Here is an 18,478-nt window from a genome sequence, read left to right as displayed (position 1 = left end):
CAGAATCCATGACTTGTCATTGGCTCCAAGTGCACAGTCAGTACTCTGTCCTTTCCTCCTTATTCCTTTATAAGTCACTCCTATCCAGGCTCCAGCTCCACCCCACTCAGCCTCCCAATAGCACCGACCAGTCAGACTCTCTCTGCACAGAACTTGGTAACAGCGGTCAAATCTCTCTGGATGATCAGGATATGGCTCCTCTGTCCCCCATGTCGCCTTCCTGTTCCCCTCTGACAGAGACAGGCGTCTGTGTGCTGTCCTGAGGTCCAGTATCAGCTGGCAGGAGTCTGTAGGCAGGAGGAAGAGCCACTAATACCATCAGGCAGAGCGGTGTTTTAGTCTGTACTTTATTTTTCTGTACAACACAAAAACAGCACAGCTTCCCCTGAGGAAACGGGAATTCAGGTCCAGACAGCCCCAGAGTTAAGAACGCCTGACTGATGGACAGCTCGTACTTACCAACAGACTGCCGTACAGCGTCTTCTGTCAGAAATGCATATGCTACTTTGTGAAACTTGTGAAAACATTGAGTGGTAGTTTGTTTTTTTGTTTTTTTTTAAGTGTTTTTGGTGATGTTTGTTTTGTTTTTATCTTTTGAATGTTGTTCTAAATGACACACATAAACTCACCTAAACACAAACATGGAAATCCATCTACACACAGTGCAAAAAGCCACACTCATCACAACAACTGTGTGAATACAACCATAACATAGTATTCATGGTATTATTAATAAAAACATGCAAACACACTTACATTTCTGTAGGCCTGGTCTGGTCCTGCACTCTCCACCGTGATCCACACTACAGGAGAAGCAGAATGACATAGTACTGCTGTATCCATGTATTTATTGGTGCCTCTAATTCACATACATGCATAAGTATCTGTAAGGTGTCAGACAAACACTCTGTACTCACTTCAGCTTCTCCAGTTTACAGCTGGGATCCTCCAGTACAGCAGAGAGCAGCTTCACTCCTGAGTCTCCTGGGTGATTGTAACTCAGGTCCAGCTCTCTCAGGTGTGAGGGGTTTGACCTCAGAGCTGAAGCCAGGGAAGAACAGCCTTCTTCTGTGACTCTACAGCCTGACAGCCTGCAGAGAGACAGACAAAAACACTCTGATAAATAAGATCACCTCACCATTACAAGTATAAGTTTTAATATAAATGCAACTTCTTCCAGTAATTACAGTTTACAGTGTGGAATACCCAATAATACTGACCTCAGAGTCTCCAGTTTACAGTGCAAATCCCCCAGTCCAGCAGAGAGCAGCTTCACTCCTGAATCCTGCAGGTCATTGTCACTCAGGTCCAGCTCTCTCAGGGGTGAGGAGTTTAATCTGAGAGCTGAAGCCAGTGACTCACAGCATTTCTCTGTGAGATTACAGCTGTTCAGCCTGAAACAGGAGCCAAGTTATTATTCACACACAGACCAGAATATATTACATGGACAAAAGTATTGGGACACCTGGTCATTACACCTACAGGAGCTTTTATGACATCCCATCCTAAATCCAGGGGCATCAATATGGAGTTGGTTCCCCCTGTGCAGCTGCCACTTTTCAAGAAAGTCTTTCTCACAAGATTCTGGAGTATCTGTGGGACTTTGCCCGTTCATTCAGAAGAGCATTTATGAGGTCTGGCACTGACACTGGATGTGAAGGCCTGGCTCATAATCTCTGGCACAGTGCAGTCAGACCGGAAACATCCTTCTGGAATCTGCCAAACCCAGACTCATGCATCAGACTGTAGTCACTCCACAGAACACATTCACACTTCTTCAGAGTCTAGTGGCAGCGTGCTTTACAGCTGTCCATCCAGTGCTTGGCATTATGCTTAGTGATGTGAGGCTTGCATGCAGCTACTCGGCCATGGAAGCCCATTGCATGAAGCTCACGCCGCTCAGTCTTTGCTCCAGAGGAAGTCTGTAGCTCTGCAGTTATTGATTCAGCAGAGTATCGGTGACTTTCATGCACTATGTGCCTCGGCACTCAGCAACCCTGCTCTCTTACTTTACATGGTCTGCCACTTCATGGAATCAGTGATATTCAGCTAAGTAAGAAATCCAGCTGTGTGACACAGGCCCCGTTCTTTGATTTCAGGATACCCCAAGTTTAAACACTAGTCACAGAAATACCAATCCTTTCAGATTTCATATTTGTTTAAAAGAAATATTTATAAATAGTAATACTTCATTCATTCTCATGGAATTGTCTTTTTGCCTATCCCATCTCGTTCTTCATAAAAGACAAAGGCAGGTGAGAGGAAGTGTGAGGTTACGGCACAGGGTCAGCCAGCATCCAGCGCTCCTGCAGTGACTGGCATTAAGGGCCTAAGGATGATTTCAATTTCTGAGTAGTTTTCCCAGTATTAAGGCAAACTAGAACATTCTGGCTTTGTGGTTCATTCCACAAAGGATGGTCATGGAAAATCTGCATTTTTTAATGACATCGATACCTTCAGTCTATATAAGATCTGGGATCCAAATAAATCCAGCCTGGTTATTAATCCAAGAGGTGGAAATTAATGTTATATTTATATAGTTTCATTATTTACTTAAAACAGTGTTAATCTATTACTGCCAGACTAGATCTGTTGTCACATCCAAAGCCAGAGGCACCTGAGGCCAGCAGAGGGCGCCAGTGAGCAGCCAGAGACAGCAGCCTTCTGCAAACTCCCAGCTCTGAGCTCCATCACCTGGACACACCTGCTGACAGTAACACTCACACACCATGTTTGTGGGGCTGGTGTGTGGCTCAATAGGCTAAGCCTCTGTGCCTGTGGTCAGACGATCGCTGGTTTGAGGCACAGCAGAACAGTCACATGTCTGTGGGCCCTTGAGCAAAGCCCATAACTCCCAGTTCCAAGGCTGCTGGATGTCAGGTGACCCTGTGCTGTGACCCCTAAGCTTGCTCTCACCTGTAACTGTGTCTCTCATGGAGAATGAGAAGCAAAGCATTCCAATGCACCTGTTCTTGTGCAAATAAAGGATCATTTCATTTACAAACCCTACAGATAAACAGTCCTCTTTGTTTCTATAACAGGTTAGGATGCATAATGGAAGGTAATGCAAATTGAAACTTTTTTTTTTTTTTACTAAATTACTACCCTCAATCATTCTAAAATCTGGGTTCCAGATTATCAAGCCTAGTTTTTAACCCATGAGGAGGAATATACTGTATATTTTACTTATTTTAAACTGTTTAAAATGTTAATGCATAAGGGTCAAGCAAGATACATTTCCACATCCTCACTTACAGTGCTGTCCTAGATGTCTTGACCACAGGCAGCAGCCTCCAGTGCTCCTTATCTGATCTGATGAATTTCTTCAGATCAAACACATCCAGCTTCTCAGCTGACATCAGTAAGACAAAGGCCAAAGCTGAATATTGAGCAGGTGAGAGATCTTCTGCTGAAAGACTTCCTGAATTCAGGTATTCTTGTACTTCCACTACTAGATAATTGTCACCCAATTCAGTCAGACAGTGGAACAGGTTGATGGTCCTTTCTGGAGATAAATTCTCCTGTATTTTCTCCTTGATATATTGGGCTGTTTCCTTACTGGTATGTGAGCTGATTCTTGTCGGCCCCAATAGCCTTTGTAACAGAGTCTTACTGGAGTCTGTTGAGAGGCCCAGGAGGAAGCGGAGGTAGAGGTCCAAGTGTCCATTCTTGCTCTCTAATGCCTGATTCACTTCAGCCTTCAGCAGGTCAGCTGATGAGTTTGACAGGAACACATATAAAGCAGCGAGATACTCCTGAATGGTCAGATGCACAAAGCAGTACACCTTCTCCTGGTACAACCCATACTCCTCTTTAAAGACTTTTGTGCACACTCCAGAGTAAACTGAAGTTTCAGTGACATCAATGCCATTCTCTGACAGATCTTGCTCATAAAAAATTAGATTGCTTTTCTCAAGGCTATCAAAAGCCAGTTTACCAAGTTTTAAAAGGAATTCTTTTCCAGATTTATTAAACTCACTTTCATGGTTTTTCATCCATCTCACCACCAATTACCTAAACCACCTTGTCCAACTCAGGTTTGCGGAGGTCGGTAGCCTATACTTGTCATTTTTTAAACTTGTCTGAAAGATCAGGAAGTGTGTGTACATTTCAGTCAGAGTCCTTGGAATTTCTCCACTGTCAGTCTCACTAAAAAGCCTCTCAAGGACAGTGGCTGAAATCCAGCAGAACACAGGTATGTGGCACATGATGAAGAGGCTCCTTGATGATTTCACATGTGTGATAATCTTGCTGGCCAGGCTCTGATCCCTAAATCTCCTCCTGAAATACTCCTCCTTCTGGGCATCACTGAACCCTCGTATCTCTGTCACCTGGTGGACACACTTAGCAGGTATCTGATTGGCTGCTGCTGGCCGGGAGGTTATCCAGAGGAGAGCGGATGGGAGCAGATTCCCCTTAAAGGATACTGAGACAGACAGGGGGAGGGGAATGTGGAATAGGAAGTGTGGGTGTTTAACACAGAGACCTTTTTCACTGGCAGCCGATTCGAGGTGGGGGATGCAGTGGCCCGTCACCGGTGAAGACAGTGAGGAGAGGGGGGGTAAATGTGTAGGGAAGATGGGGCTCCGTGGTGTCGGTAGGACTGGTAGCGGGGTGGGTCGAGCTTGGATGCCGGGGCTTGTGGTCGGTACGGCACAGTGGGGCGGATCCTCTCCCTTCTCTGGAGGAGGACGGGGAGGCTGGTGTTGCCTCAGTCCTGGGAAGTAAGCGTCCTTTATAAAGTCGGACGTTAGTGTGGATGTGTACGTGGCTGGGCGTTGATGAGGGTTTTAAATGAGAGCTGCAGCAACGTGTGCTCAGGGCGGGGAAGGAATTAGTATTTAGTGTTTAATGGTCATCATTGACACACCACCGTACAAAGTGGACAACAACAAAATGTGTTCTCTGCGTTTAACCCACATGTTACACAGGGGGCAGCTAATTCAGTACCCGGGGAGCAGTGCTTGGGGGTGGTATGTTGCTCAGGGTACGTCAGTGGGGCCTTGCTGGTTGGGGTTTCGATCCTGGAATCTTTCAGTTACGAGTGTGTGGCCCTAATCATCAAGCCACCACAGAGTAACCGCAGAGTTACGGAAATCACTTACAAAGATTTCATATTGACCCTTTTCTTTATAATAAACACATGAAGATCCTGTTTTAATGGGGTGTGTGTTGTTTTTAATTCCTGTGTTTTTATTTTAGCATGTTTTTCAATATTCCAGATACATTTTTATATTGTAGCCGAGAATAAACGGATGCAGCAAGTGCTGTCGCCTGTATCACTGCCTGAAATAAACGGATGCAACACGTGCTGTCGCCTGTATCACTGCCTGAAATAAACGGATGCAGCACGTGCTGTCAACTGTATCACTGCCTGAAATAAACGGATGCAGCACGTGCTGTCGCCTGTATCACTGCCTGAAATAAACGGATGCAGCACGTGCTGTCACCGGTATCACTGCCTGAAATAAACGGATGCAGCACGTGCTGTCAACTGTATCACTGCCTGAAATAAACGGATTCAGCACGTGCTGTCGACTGTATCACTGCCTGAAATAAACGGATGCAGCACGTGCTGTCACCGGTATCACTGCCTGAAATAAACGGATGCAGCACGTGCTGTCAACTGTATCACTGCCTGAAATAAACGGATGCAGCACGTGCTGTCGCCTGTATCACTGCCTGAAATAAACGGATGCAGCACGTGCTGTCACCGGTATCACTGCCTGAAATAAACAGATGCAGCACGTGCTGTCGCCTGTATCACTGCCTGAAATAAACGGATTCAGCACGTGCTGTTGCCTGTATCACTTCCTGAAATAAACGGATGCAGCACGTGCTGTCGCCTGTATCACTGCCTGAAATAAACGGATGCAGCACGTGCTGTCGCCTGTATCACTGCCTGAAATAAACGGATGCAGCACGTGCTGTCGCCTGTATCACTGCCTAAAATAAACGGATGCAGCACGTGCTGTCACCTATATCACTGCCTGAAATAAACGGATGCAGCACGTGCTGTCGCCTGTATCACTGCCTGAAATAAACGGATGCAGCACGTGCTGTCGCCTGTATCACTGCCTGAAATAAACGGATGCAGCACGTGCTGTCGCCTGTATCACTGCCTGAAATAAACGGATGCAGCACGTGCTGTCGCCTGTATCACTGCCTGAAATAAACAGATGCAGTACGTGCTGTCGCCCGTATCATTGCCTGAAATAAACGGATGCAGCATGTGCTGTCGCCTGAATCACTGCCTGAAATAAACGGATGCAGCACGTGCTGTCGCCTGTATCACTGCCTGAAATAAACGGATGCAGCACGTGCTGTCACCTGTATCATTGCCTGAAATAATCGGATTCAGCACGTGCTGTCGACTGTATCACTGCCTGAAATAAACGGATGCAGCACCTGCTGTCGCCTGAATCACTGCCTGCTCTCTTCTCATTTTAAACCAGTGTTTTTCCAAAAGTACATTTTTGTTATTAATTGGCAAAACATTTAATTTTAAGTTAGGCAGTTGTATAACTATTGCATCTTATCATTATATTATTATTGCTGAGAGCTTCACAATGTGATTAAAGTAAAGACATGATATTACTATGGAATATTATTTAGCACTTCATAACGCATAGAGAATGTAATCATTGGACTCTTTTAATAAGCTGATGTAAGCTGTGTAGAGAGTGACCTTGTAATCTTTAGAGAATGCAGACCAATCACTGCTGTGCACAATCTGACGAAAAGTATGAATTAGCACCTTGTGTCGGCTTAGAGGTTTCTGTATCTGTTAGCTATTTTGTTAGCGTTTGATGTATGAATATGTACTTTATTAGTGTTGCAGATTATCACTATGTTGAAGGACAAATATATTATTAACCCTCTAGCCAGACAATGTGCAACAAGCAGAAGTTGCCAAGATTTGCTACAGAAGGAAAGGATTCGCCTGAGTTCACCCAAAGTTCACGGCTGGGTATTTAAAAAAACCAAGCAGAGATGGTTACGCCTCCATTATGTTCAGCCGAGGCACCAACCAGTAAAAGAGATGATGGACAAACTTATCATCTAAGGGTGTGGATCAAGGGAGAAAACGACGATGGTGAATGGCTGAGGGAATGGTGATGAAGTGACGAGACATTGTTATGCAGTAAGAAAATGTACAGAAATTTGTGTTAAACAGTATTGGACAGACTCCTGCAGAGTGTCCAGCCTTGGCTGTAATCTCGCTGTTGCAATAAAGACTAAATCTGAAGATCTACACAAGCGGCTCCTGACTCCTGATTGGGCGGGAAGAAGAACCACAACATTACGAGGTTTAATACCACTATAGTGTAATACAAATAAAGACCAAATTGGCTGTGTGATAGATTTACTTAGGCAGACTAGATTTATTTTGTGATTCAAAAATGAAGATATTACATGGCATATCTTATCGTGGATGAAATGAATACATTTTGTTAATAACCAGGTAACATGCACAATTTATTCAGAATAGTTTTATCGTATTTTGAATGTTCATAGTCTCCATACAAACATTTAAAGGCTGATGTCATTGAACTGCAATTTAAAAAAAATACAGGACAAGAAAACAATTTTTAAAAAATATACATAGGCTGTAGTTTGATGCCTCAGAATAATGGCACATGTAGTGACATTGTATTTATATGCACACTTACATGAACTGGCAGTAAATACATGCCTACATCTACCCTTCAGAATAGTGACAACGTGTTATTTTATCTTGCAGTCTCAGAATAATAGCATGACAGATACAAAAACAAGAACGACCAAGAAGTCAAAATGCCGTCATAGAATGACATATTGTGGCTTGATAGTAGTCTGGGTGCTGACAGACAGCACGTACTCTCAGGTCACTCCTGCAGCCAGGAACACATGCAAGGATATCAAGGATGCATCAGTAGCATCCTCACCGAATGAGAAAACTCCCATGAGTCATTTTGGCCCAAGGTCATTGTTTGAAGGCAAGACAGCAAGACCGGTTTCACCAAGAGGGCAAGTACGGTATTTGGGTTCTTGGAATTCCGATTCACCCATAGATATGAAAGATGCCATCCTGCTGTTCACTTACTGTGACCACGTGTCAGCAGCGCCGCCGTCTTGGAGCGGAATTCAAGTCGTAAACAAACATGTCAGGCATATTTTGGCCATAACTTATTTAATAATAACCATATTTTCTTATGTCGTGGCTCAACTTAAAGCTCACAAAGGGCAGCACAAATGTTTGTTACTTTTTTGCAGAATGCATTTTTATTTAGCAGGGTTCAGAGAAGGTGAGAGCTCCTCCTAGTGGCTACAGGAGTGCATTTTCCCCAAAGCAGATATAATGGATGGTGGCCTTTTTGCTTTTAGGCCACAACTTTTGGACAGAAGAACAAATCAAATTATTTTGCTCATTTAATATTCAGATTTTCATTAGGCTTAAATTTCACAACACAGCATGTTCTAGGATGGTACGTCATGGATATTAGTCTCTACCACATTTTTGCACTTTGAATCTGGGCCTTTTTCTATGTTTGAGTTGCTGCATGACAGGTGTTCTGAGTACAATGACTCGTATCATTGGTTTACAGGGAAGTGGGTGGTACCAGGAGCTGCATAGCAAAGGTGTCACAACTCTTGTAACATGTTTCCACATATAAAACCCACCAACCAAGGTCAGAATGGGTGACCAAAATCGGCTTAGATCAAGAAATACACCACACCCAACCATAAAATACACATAATTATAGATTTTTTTTCCTAACTTAAAAATCATATGCAATGAAAAGCAAGGTGCTGTTTAACTAATTAACACACAGGTCTTGGGTTTTCAAAAACAATCAGCACGGAGCCATAAATAAGAACACAATAAGACAGATATGTCAGAGTTCTCATGATGGTTGGTAAATCAGGGCGGCTCTTATGATCCTCATGTGAGTTCTTGTGTGCACATTAAAATGGGGCAGATAGGGGCCACCCATTATGCACCTGTGTGCCACCTCAGGGCCTCAGGTGAAGGTTGAGCTCACTCAGGTGTTGTTCAAGTGGGACATAGAGTTCCACCATGAGGATTTTGCTTGCACAACCCAAATTCCCAATTGATCTTCTCCAGAATGGATAATGTACCTTAATTCAGTTATTTTAATATAGCATGTAGAACACAAAGAGCTTGCTAACAGGCCACAAAGACCAAGAGATCGAAAAAAGCACTTATGTAAGTCGCCCTGGCTAAGGGCGTCTGCTAAATACTGTAAATGTAAATGTGAATCATGTAAGGGCCACAAAGGAATGTGGAAGAGAAGGGGGGGTTGTTAAACAAAGAAGGAAGAATCTCTGAAAGTTAGGACACACTGAGATACCTGGTCACCAATGGTTGGTGTGCTATTTAATTTCCAAGATTTCCAAGATTCTTCTGGTATAACCATAAGGACATACAGTACAGGCCAAAAGTTTGGACACACCTTCTCATTCAATTTGTGTTGTCTTTATTTTCATGACCATTTACATTTCGAGAGAATGCCAAGAGTAATCAGAGCAAAGGGTGGCTATTTTGAAGAAACTAGAATATGAAACATGTTTTCAGTTATGTCACCTTTTTTTGTTAAGTACATAACTCCACACGTGTTCATTCATAGTTTTGATGCCTTCAGTGAGAATCTACCAATCTAAATGGTCATGAAAATAAAGACAACACATTGAATGAGAAGGTGTGTCCAAACTTTTGGCCTGTACTGTATATGCAGTGGTAGCTGTACCTATTTATTTATTCAAATTTATACAAGTGCTTAAGTGTGAGGGGTAAAATAGGTGATACTCCGTGAACATGGTTATAAGGGTGGCACACAAAACTAAGACTGTCTAAGGACACAAACAAACATAACCTGTATATTGAGACTAGTAGTCATGAGTAAATATACAGATATACAAAAGCTAAATTTAAAAGAAACTTTCTTTAGGGTGTTGGGTGAGTGGTATGTAAGGCAGGATGTATGGGGAGGGGGTTGAGTGCCAAGTCGAGGGACCCCTGTCCTTGGGGTCCACTCTGCTGTCTGTAGGTCCCTAAATGTTTGGGCAATGAAAGTTGGAGTGCTGGCTCTCTTGTTATCTGTGTATGTGTGTGTGCGTGTGTGTGTGTGTGTGTGGGGGGGGGGGGGTCACAAACCTCCCTTTGGTGCCTAGGCCATTGTGTGCCTCTCGTACCAGGCTAGGCCTTGTCTCTAAGGACACCTTGAATTTAAGCTCTGTGATACTGTATGTACATGTGTGATCCTACAGCAGTACCAGGAGCAGCACAGAAAAGGGCATCACAGCTGTCCTAAAGCCATTCCTCATATATTAATCATCCAAGAGTAGGACTAGCAATGAAATACACTCTCACACCATTAAAACATACAACACTTTGGAGGAGTTGCCTGTACACCTCCAAGAGTTTTTCTCTGATTCAATATCAACATACTATAAAACTGCATATCAGGAAAAACAACCACCCAGACCACTGCTATCTAATCACTAAGATCAATCAGCAAAGCTTCAATGCAAAACAAGAAAAAGCTGTAAGGTCCTTCTTGGTCAGAGTCTTTCTCGTGATGGTGGGTAAATCTGGGATGGCTCTGCTGATCCTCATTATTTCTTTTACACATATTTAAATGGGGCAGATACTGTATGTGGAGGTGGAAACTCATTGACTTAACATCCATGGTGCAAATTGAACACTATTAGAGTTAATAAAGATTTACACTGTAAAAACTGCACTCAAGGCACATTGTAAAGTGTTAAAGGTAACACTGAGTGGTGTGGACCCATATAAACACCATGCAGTGTCAATTTAACACTGGCACATTTGTTGTGTACTTGCACCAAAACTTTTCATAGTTTCATTTGCGAATTATAGCTTTGAATATCTTTCCTTTAACATAGTTTTTATTGTACAGCTGTATATAAGGTAAGCCAATTCACATAGCACTTCAGAAAATATATATCAGCAATAACTGCATACCTTCAATATGGAAGATAAACCCAGTTTACCCCGTAGATCTGAACTGCATTCTTCCGTTTAGTCTCAGAAATATAAATATTTCCGAAATATATATATTTCAGGCAGAAATATAAAGACCTCAAATCATCGACACAAGTGTACCAGAAAGTCTGTAATGGTCTCCTTTAAAAGTGCTCTTGTTGCCGACAAAGAATAATCTAGAGGTATATTTTATTTAGCAAAGACATAAGATGCCTTTTTAAGGTGTTTTCTTTACAGCGGCTTCACAATCAACCTTCTCCTAACAGCAGGAGAGAACCAGTGACATCCTACTCCACCACGGAGAGACACACAGCAGGCAGGACAGACAGTTTGAAACTGAACATTGTGTGTCAAATAATTTGGATTAAAAAACATTAGCTAAAATAACAAACCAATGCTGGGTGAACTTATTTTATCAAGTCTGTTTTACAAATGTGAACCATGGTGGTTCAACATGAAAACCCTATTTCAGCTTAGTCCTAAAACTTTGGTTAACTTGGTTTGGTTAAGTTTACAGAGCTTCATAGAGTATTCCAAAACCTACCAGGATATGCAAATAATACAAACTAACCTACAAGAGAAGCAGCTGAGTCCAACAAATATTAGCATACAAAATAGTCCAAGACATATTTCAATCTAGAATTTATGAGTATTTATGATCCCAACTGCAGACAAATGTCAGCTAAGACACATGGTCAGCTCTCAGTCAGAACATCAGAAGTACACACTGTTAAAAAAAAAATCCATCAAAAAACCAAAAATGTATTTGCAGAAAATTACTGGCCCATTTTCCGTTAACAGACTCTTATTATGTCTCCTTTCCTGCCCTAGTATTACTGCACTCTATGCAAAATCTATACTCATCCCAAAAGACCAGTGTGAGTTTATTTCTAATGGCTGGAGTGTTAATCCTGATTCCCATTTTCTCTGTACTGTATGTTAAACTTCCCTACCAGGCTGGAAAAGATTAACATCACACCCAAGATAGAGCAATTGTCCAAGGACCTAACAGAGCAAGATTACTGTATTCTGATTGCTGTGGCATTCCATTTTCAGTTATGTTGGGTTTCTAAATATGGGCTTCCAAAAATCAAGTCTAATAAAGAATTTAAATATTAAATGAGCAAATTTACTTGATTTGTTCTTCTATCCCTACTTGTTATCTAAAAGCACATAATATCTGCTCTATGGAAATGCACTCCCATCACCACTAGGGGAGCTCTCACCTTCTTTCACTCCTGCTAAATAACGTAGTGCAATCTAACCAATGGCCCTTGAGCCATGAAAAATAATGAATGTAGTGAATTATTATATTCTCAAATTATTTTTTGTAGTTTAGTGAACAACACCATTTATTAAACAAACAAATCTGCATTGGCCGAATGAAGAATTAAAAATGAAAACAAACTATTTCAGAAACAACAACAGCAAACTGTGGACAACTGTGAATTTACAATATTTTCCTTGAGACTTGAAGGTAGAGTCTGTTAATGGAAAATGTGCCGGTAATTCTCTGCCAGTACATTTTTTGTTTTTTGATGGATTTTTTTTACAGTGCATATTTAATGGAATTACTTTGTTATATAGTATGGGTCACTAACCTGTCTACATCTTCAACTTTATCACGATGGGAAATACCAGAGAGCTGTCTAATGGTAGAGACAAGATTGTTTACCTTCACAAAGGTGGAATGGGCTACATGACCATCAGCAAATAGCTTGGTGAGAAGGTGACAACTGTTGATGCAATTACTTGCAAATGGAAGAAAGACAATATAACTGTCAATCCCCCTCGGTCTGGGACGCCAAGAAAGATCTCATCTTGAATAGTATCAGTGATCTTAAGAATGGAGAGGGCTAACCCCAGAGCTACACAGGAGGAGCTTGGTAATTATCTCAAAGCAGCAGGGACCACAGTCACCATGAAAACCATCAGTTACACATTATGCCGTTAGTTTGCAATCCTGCAGTGCTCGCAAAGTACCGCTGTTCATGAGGGCCCATGTTCAGGCCCGTATGAAGTATGCCAGTGGGCACCTGGATAATTCCAGTGAGGCTTAGAAAAATGTGGTCAAATGAGACCAAAATCAAGCTTTTTGGCTTTAACTCTACTCACCGTGTTTATAGAGAAAATAATCCTGACTCTTACCCCAGGAACACCATCCCTACTGCCAAACATGGAGGTGGAAGCATTATGCTTTGGGGGTGTTTTTCTGCCATGGATACAGGATGGCTGTACCACATCGAAGGAAAGATGGACGGGGCCATGTACCATAAAATCTTGGATGAGTACATCCTTCCTTCAGCCAGGGCCTTGAAAATGCAGGAGGGTCTTCCAGCAAGACAATAACCCTAAACATACGGCAAAGGCAACAAAGGAGCGGTTCAAGAAGAAGCACATTAAGGTCACAGAGTAGCCAGTCTCTGGACCTTAATCCCATAGAAAACCAGAGAGTGGCAACCTAACATCCTTAAAGATTTCAGAGATCTGCAAAGAGCAGTGGATGAAAATTCCTGCTGAGCTGTGTGCAAACCTGGTGACCAACTACAAGAGACTCTGACAGCTGTGCTTGCCGACAATAGTTACTCTGCCAAGTACTAAAGCCTGTGTTACAAGGGATCAAATACTTATTTCCCTAGATAAATGACAAATTGCTTTGTAACTTATACATGATTTTTTTCTTGTTTAGTTTGTTAATAACCTTCTTTTGCTGTTTAAATAATCATACCAGTGAAATTACAGACTTCTTATTTCTTTATTCCCCAATATTTTGGGGAAGATGGTGGCGCAGGAGGTAGTGCTCTCATTCGGCAACTGGAGGGTTGCAGGTTCAAGCCCTGGTTTCTCCTGACCCCATCAAAGTGTCCTCGAGCAAGACACTGAACCCCAGATTGCTCCCGGTGAGCAGGTTGGCACCTTGCATGGCAGCCTCCGCCACTGGTGTGTGGATGGGTGAATGTGAGGCATGAAATGTAAAGCGCTTTGAGTACTTGTAGGAGTAGAAAAGCGCGATATAAATGCAGTCCATTTACCATTAATGGGTCAACTTAAGAATTCAGCAGGGGGTCAAATAATTATTTCCCTCACTGTACATAATTTTTTTTTATTCTGTGGAAAATGTAAGAACAATGTGCAGCCCAGATGAAATGATGAACTAACACAACCCTGAATGGGACAAGCAAATACAGAAAATGGATGCTTTTTCGATAATGTTTTAACATCAGCCGGTAATATCAGCCAAGTCTAACATACCCGACCAATGCTGATATCGTGATTTGTAATGACTATCGGACTATGACTGTGGTATCAAAAGTGAATCCATTCATTGTCCTATTCAGGATTGCAGGGGGTCTGGAGTCTATTCCAGAGGCTATGGGTGCTAGTCAGGGAACAACCCATTATGGGACGCTGGCCCATCGCAGGGCACCCTCATGCACTATTCACACACACACACACACACACACACACACACACACGCACACACCTGTGGGCAGTTTGGTAACTCCAAGCCTCAGCATGTTTTTGGACTATGGGGGGAAACCGGAGTACTCAGAGGAAACCCCACGACGACATGGGGGGAACGTGCAAACTCCACACACATAGAGCCATGAAGAAGAAGCGTTTACATAAAAATTGTACCAAGCTGATGCATAGTTAAAGACTTTGCAAAAATTGTGGTGGTCGTGATAAGGATCGGCAACTATTACACTGCAAAAAAGACCCATTTTACAGTAACTGTAAATGTAATGTTTTTAAGATTTAAGATTTATGAATAAATCTTCAGTTGTTTTTATATCTCCTACACACAGACACCTGCTGTACTTTGTCCCAACAAAAGTCAGGGGGGGAATAAAATTTATACTATTGCATAAACATGTTTTTAAGAGCAAATTTTTGATCTTCCATTTAATGTAATTGGTGTCATACCCGGCTCGTACGATCCTCGTGTGTGCCACGCCCCCTGATTATCCACGTGTGCTTCCCTGATCGTACCCAGCTGTGTCTGATTATGTTTGCCCAGTCTTGTGTATTTCAGTCCGTGTCCTACGTTGGTTCCCTGTCCGTCATTCATGTTAGTTGACGTCTGCGCCCCGTTTCCTAAATAAATCCCCGTTTTCCCCGATTCCGCCTGCCTTGCTTGCTTCTGCCTGTTGCTTGCCTGAGCGATCACCCGTTCACCGGCACCGATCGGGACAATTGGAGTGCAATAATGTGCAAACTTGTTTATATGTATATCAACATTTAGAAAAGCACAAATGCCTTAGTATTAATTATAACTATTTGTACTGAATTGTGCGAGAGTGTATTGGGTGGGACTGAACTTTTTTTAAAGTGTATATTTTCAAGTTTTTGGTGATGTATAAACAAGTTATGTGGAGCCATGTGCACACGCAGTTTTATAAATATGTACTTGTTCTCTTAAATGCAGTTTCATTAGACACCCCAGGGTTTAAAGCAGAGTTCAGCCTTTAGAATCACTTATTTAAAGTCTTCATTTGTTTCAGACTGAAGAAGGTAAGCGAGCCATTAAGTTTTACACTGTGGTCCTTGTCTGACTGGTCTAAGCCCAGCTGTTGTCCACATTGTGAGTGGTGGAATGCCTGAAAAGGTCTCCACTGACACGGAAGGCTGCTGCGATACAGGTGTCAGGGAGGCAGTCGCTCTGCTACAGACTTGCTATTTACCAAGAATTGCACAGTTCAGTAGTTTTTCTCTCTTTGCTGAGTTGTAACTTTATGATTGACAGTTGAAAGGGTCCATAGAGTTGACAGAGGACCGGAAGAAGTTGACACAGAGCTTGGCCCTTCGAGATTGTGATTTCCATCAATGTGCTATAAGCTGTGTAGAACAGGGACTCTGTACTGTCTGCATGGAAAATTGCCTCACTAGGGTGCCCTCAGGATCCACTCTGAGCAGTTCTGCAGATGAGGTGCCCCTGAGGTGGATGTACGTGTGGTTTGGGTAAACATCGGCTTAATCTCCGAGGCACCCACAAGCTCAGTGATTGGCAGACACTGAGCCTTTGGGAAGTTATATAGGTCGAGGGACCCGAATAATCAGAGGCTGACATTGTCTTAAATGGTGGCGATTTCCGTACCTCTAAGACAAACCCAGGCTATAACAACATAAACGTCATGACTACAATATACTGAAATAAGGTCTTTAATAAAATGTCAGATATGTGCCTAAAAGAATACTTTATATATTAGGCCACTTAAAAAAAATTGGTTCTTGTCCTTTTTTTTTGGAGGGGGTGGGTCGGCCGGGCGGGGATTTTTTTTAAAATTTTTTTACAAATTTTGATTGACTGTTTGAGCTTTCAAATATGTAAGAAAATACATATTTGAAAATACATACCAAAGAGAGCAGACCTACTTAGTACGCCTCCTCAGTTCTTCGTTTGTTGCGTTTCAAATATATTAAATGTAAGAAAATACAAGAATGTAAATTCCTTGATCCATGTGTATCTCATAAATGCCTTCCCAACTATGGATTTGGATACTTTATGCTGATGTTTCATTCGTGAATATAAAAATGATACTATTTGAAACCAATATTCTATTTGTCATTCCCATTCTAAATGAACAACCAAGATTTTAAAATATATATCTAGAAAGAAAGTGTATTAAAACATGTTATACTACGGGACCGTTGAATGCTTGAATCTGATTGGCTGACGAACGTTCTGAGGTGTGCAATTATTTTCAGATAACCGCACGGCGAACGTAGTTCCAGGCAGCTCTCTTGACCGCATTACAGTTCCATATCACTTCGCATAGTTAACTGTAATAACGGAAATTAGCATACAGTACCTATACAGCACACAGGACTAACAAAAACAACAACATGACAGACGATTTTCCGAAAGTAAATTTTAATAATTACGGTGAATATGAAACTTTCAACAACTGGTCTGCAGCAGTATTAGTTAGCCTAGTGTACCAACTTAAAGGCTACACATGACATTTCTCGCTAGCGAGGTAATAACAGCGCTGCATCTTAAAGCAGACTTACAGTTTAGAGACGGTGCTTCAGAACACTGTTGAGGGACACACAGAGGTAGCCTAATTCATACAAGCTCTCTGTTTCTCTTTCTCTGTCTCTCTCGCTCTCTTTCTAATAACTTCATTATTAACTGCATTAGTCTGCTATCAACGGCTCAAGCCTCCATTGCCATCTTTAAAATGACGTTTTGGAACTAGCAAAAGAGTCGTTGGATAAGACGCGGAAGAAATAATCCTACTCACAATAGCGATTTAAGTAGAAAAACCGGACGAATCCCTTGAAATATATCATCTGATCGATGTCTTGAGGTGTGGCAACCGTAGTATAAGCGGAATAATTGACTCCGGACCGTTGAATTATTAGAAAATAATGCACACCCGAGGTGTAACGGCCACTCCGCTTCGCGTCGTGGCCGCATTACCACCTCAGGTGTGCATTATTTTCTAATAATTCAACGGCCCGTCGTCAATTATTCCTTACTTAAAACACGAGGAATTTACAAAATACAGGAACCTGAAAGGTTGAACAAGGAAATGCAACTCTACAAACAAGTACTTAAGAACATGTACCACATCACTTCCCCAGACTTAAATCTTTGCACCAGCCCATCTCAGGTAGAGACAAATTTAGGTTCATGAAACCATTCCAAGACTATGATTACACAATGTGGATCAATCGTCGATGTGGAATGCGCGGGAAATTCAAATTTTGTCATTCTTGGGCATTTTCCATGCGATTTTTGCGAAATAAAAATTTTTTAAAAAATTCGGGTCGGAGGCATTTCGGCGGGTCGGGAGGGACGAGAACCAATTTTTTTTTTAAGTGGCCTTAAAAAGGGTAAGTAATTCCCAGGAGGCTCGGAAGGACCAACACGCATTCATAGCCTTCGGCTGCACCATTGGGCCAGTGGGCGGCTCCCTACAACCATTTCACCCGTCTGCCATTATCCAATCATCTTCTTTAGGCGCCGCTCTGATGTCAACGTAACGTCTCCCAAACTAAGACCCGCCCACCAAGGCTACTCATTGGCTATACATGACAACAAAATCCACTGAGCCCAAAGATTAATAACAGATTTTAATAAAGGACTACAGGTGTTTATACCCATTACACATACTTAAAGAGTGTTAGCCTGTGAAATGTTCATTGTTGATTGGTTACTGATATTTCAGATGGTTGAGCTTTTACTCTTGCATTTCAATTCTTATTTTACTTGTGATACTGTTGAGTATTAAATGCTCTATTTGCTATTCCATGTACATTTCTAGTAACAAAGGATATGGTGCATACTACTGTTGATCGTTCGAGTGTATGCTAAAGTTATGCAGTATTTCTAATGATCGGTTCTATAGAACTGCTGTCCTGTTGTCCACCGCATTCTTATAATTGATACTCTTATTATGTGAAGGGAAAATCTTGTGTTCTATTCATTAACAAGTAGGTAGCAAGAATGCATTA

At 42.0% G+C, this 18,478-nt stretch overlaps 2 protein-coding genes across 2 annotated transcripts in view; one reads left to right on the top strand and one right to left on the bottom strand.

The window, feature by feature from the left end:
* LOC125721932 (NACHT, LRR and PYD domains-containing protein 12-like) overlaps positions 1-18,478 on the bottom strand; it is a 431,572-nt gene that overhangs the window by 145,837 nt on the left and 267,257 nt on the right. The window contains exon 12 of the mRNA XM_048998141.1: positions 1,004-1,091. Within this exon, the coding sequence (XP_048854098.1) occupies positions 1,004-1,091 (88 nt within the window). The remainder of the gene's footprint in view (positions 1-1,003; positions 1,092-18,478) is intronic.
* LOC125721933 (NACHT, LRR and PYD domains-containing protein 3-like) overlaps positions 1-18,478 on the top strand; it is a 158,438-nt gene that overhangs the window by 27,717 nt on the left and 112,243 nt on the right. The window lies entirely within an intron of this gene.

The sequence above is a fragment of the Brienomyrus brachyistius genome, unplaced genomic scaffold, assembly GCF_023856365.1.
Source record: "Brienomyrus brachyistius isolate T26 unplaced genomic scaffold, BBRACH_0.4 scaffold36, whole genome shotgun sequence".
NCBI lineage: Eukaryota > Metazoa > Chordata > Actinopteri > Osteoglossiformes > Mormyridae > Brienomyrus > Brienomyrus brachyistius.
Note: the sequence above shows the minus strand (reverse complement) of the source record. Positions and strands in the feature narration are given on the sequence as shown.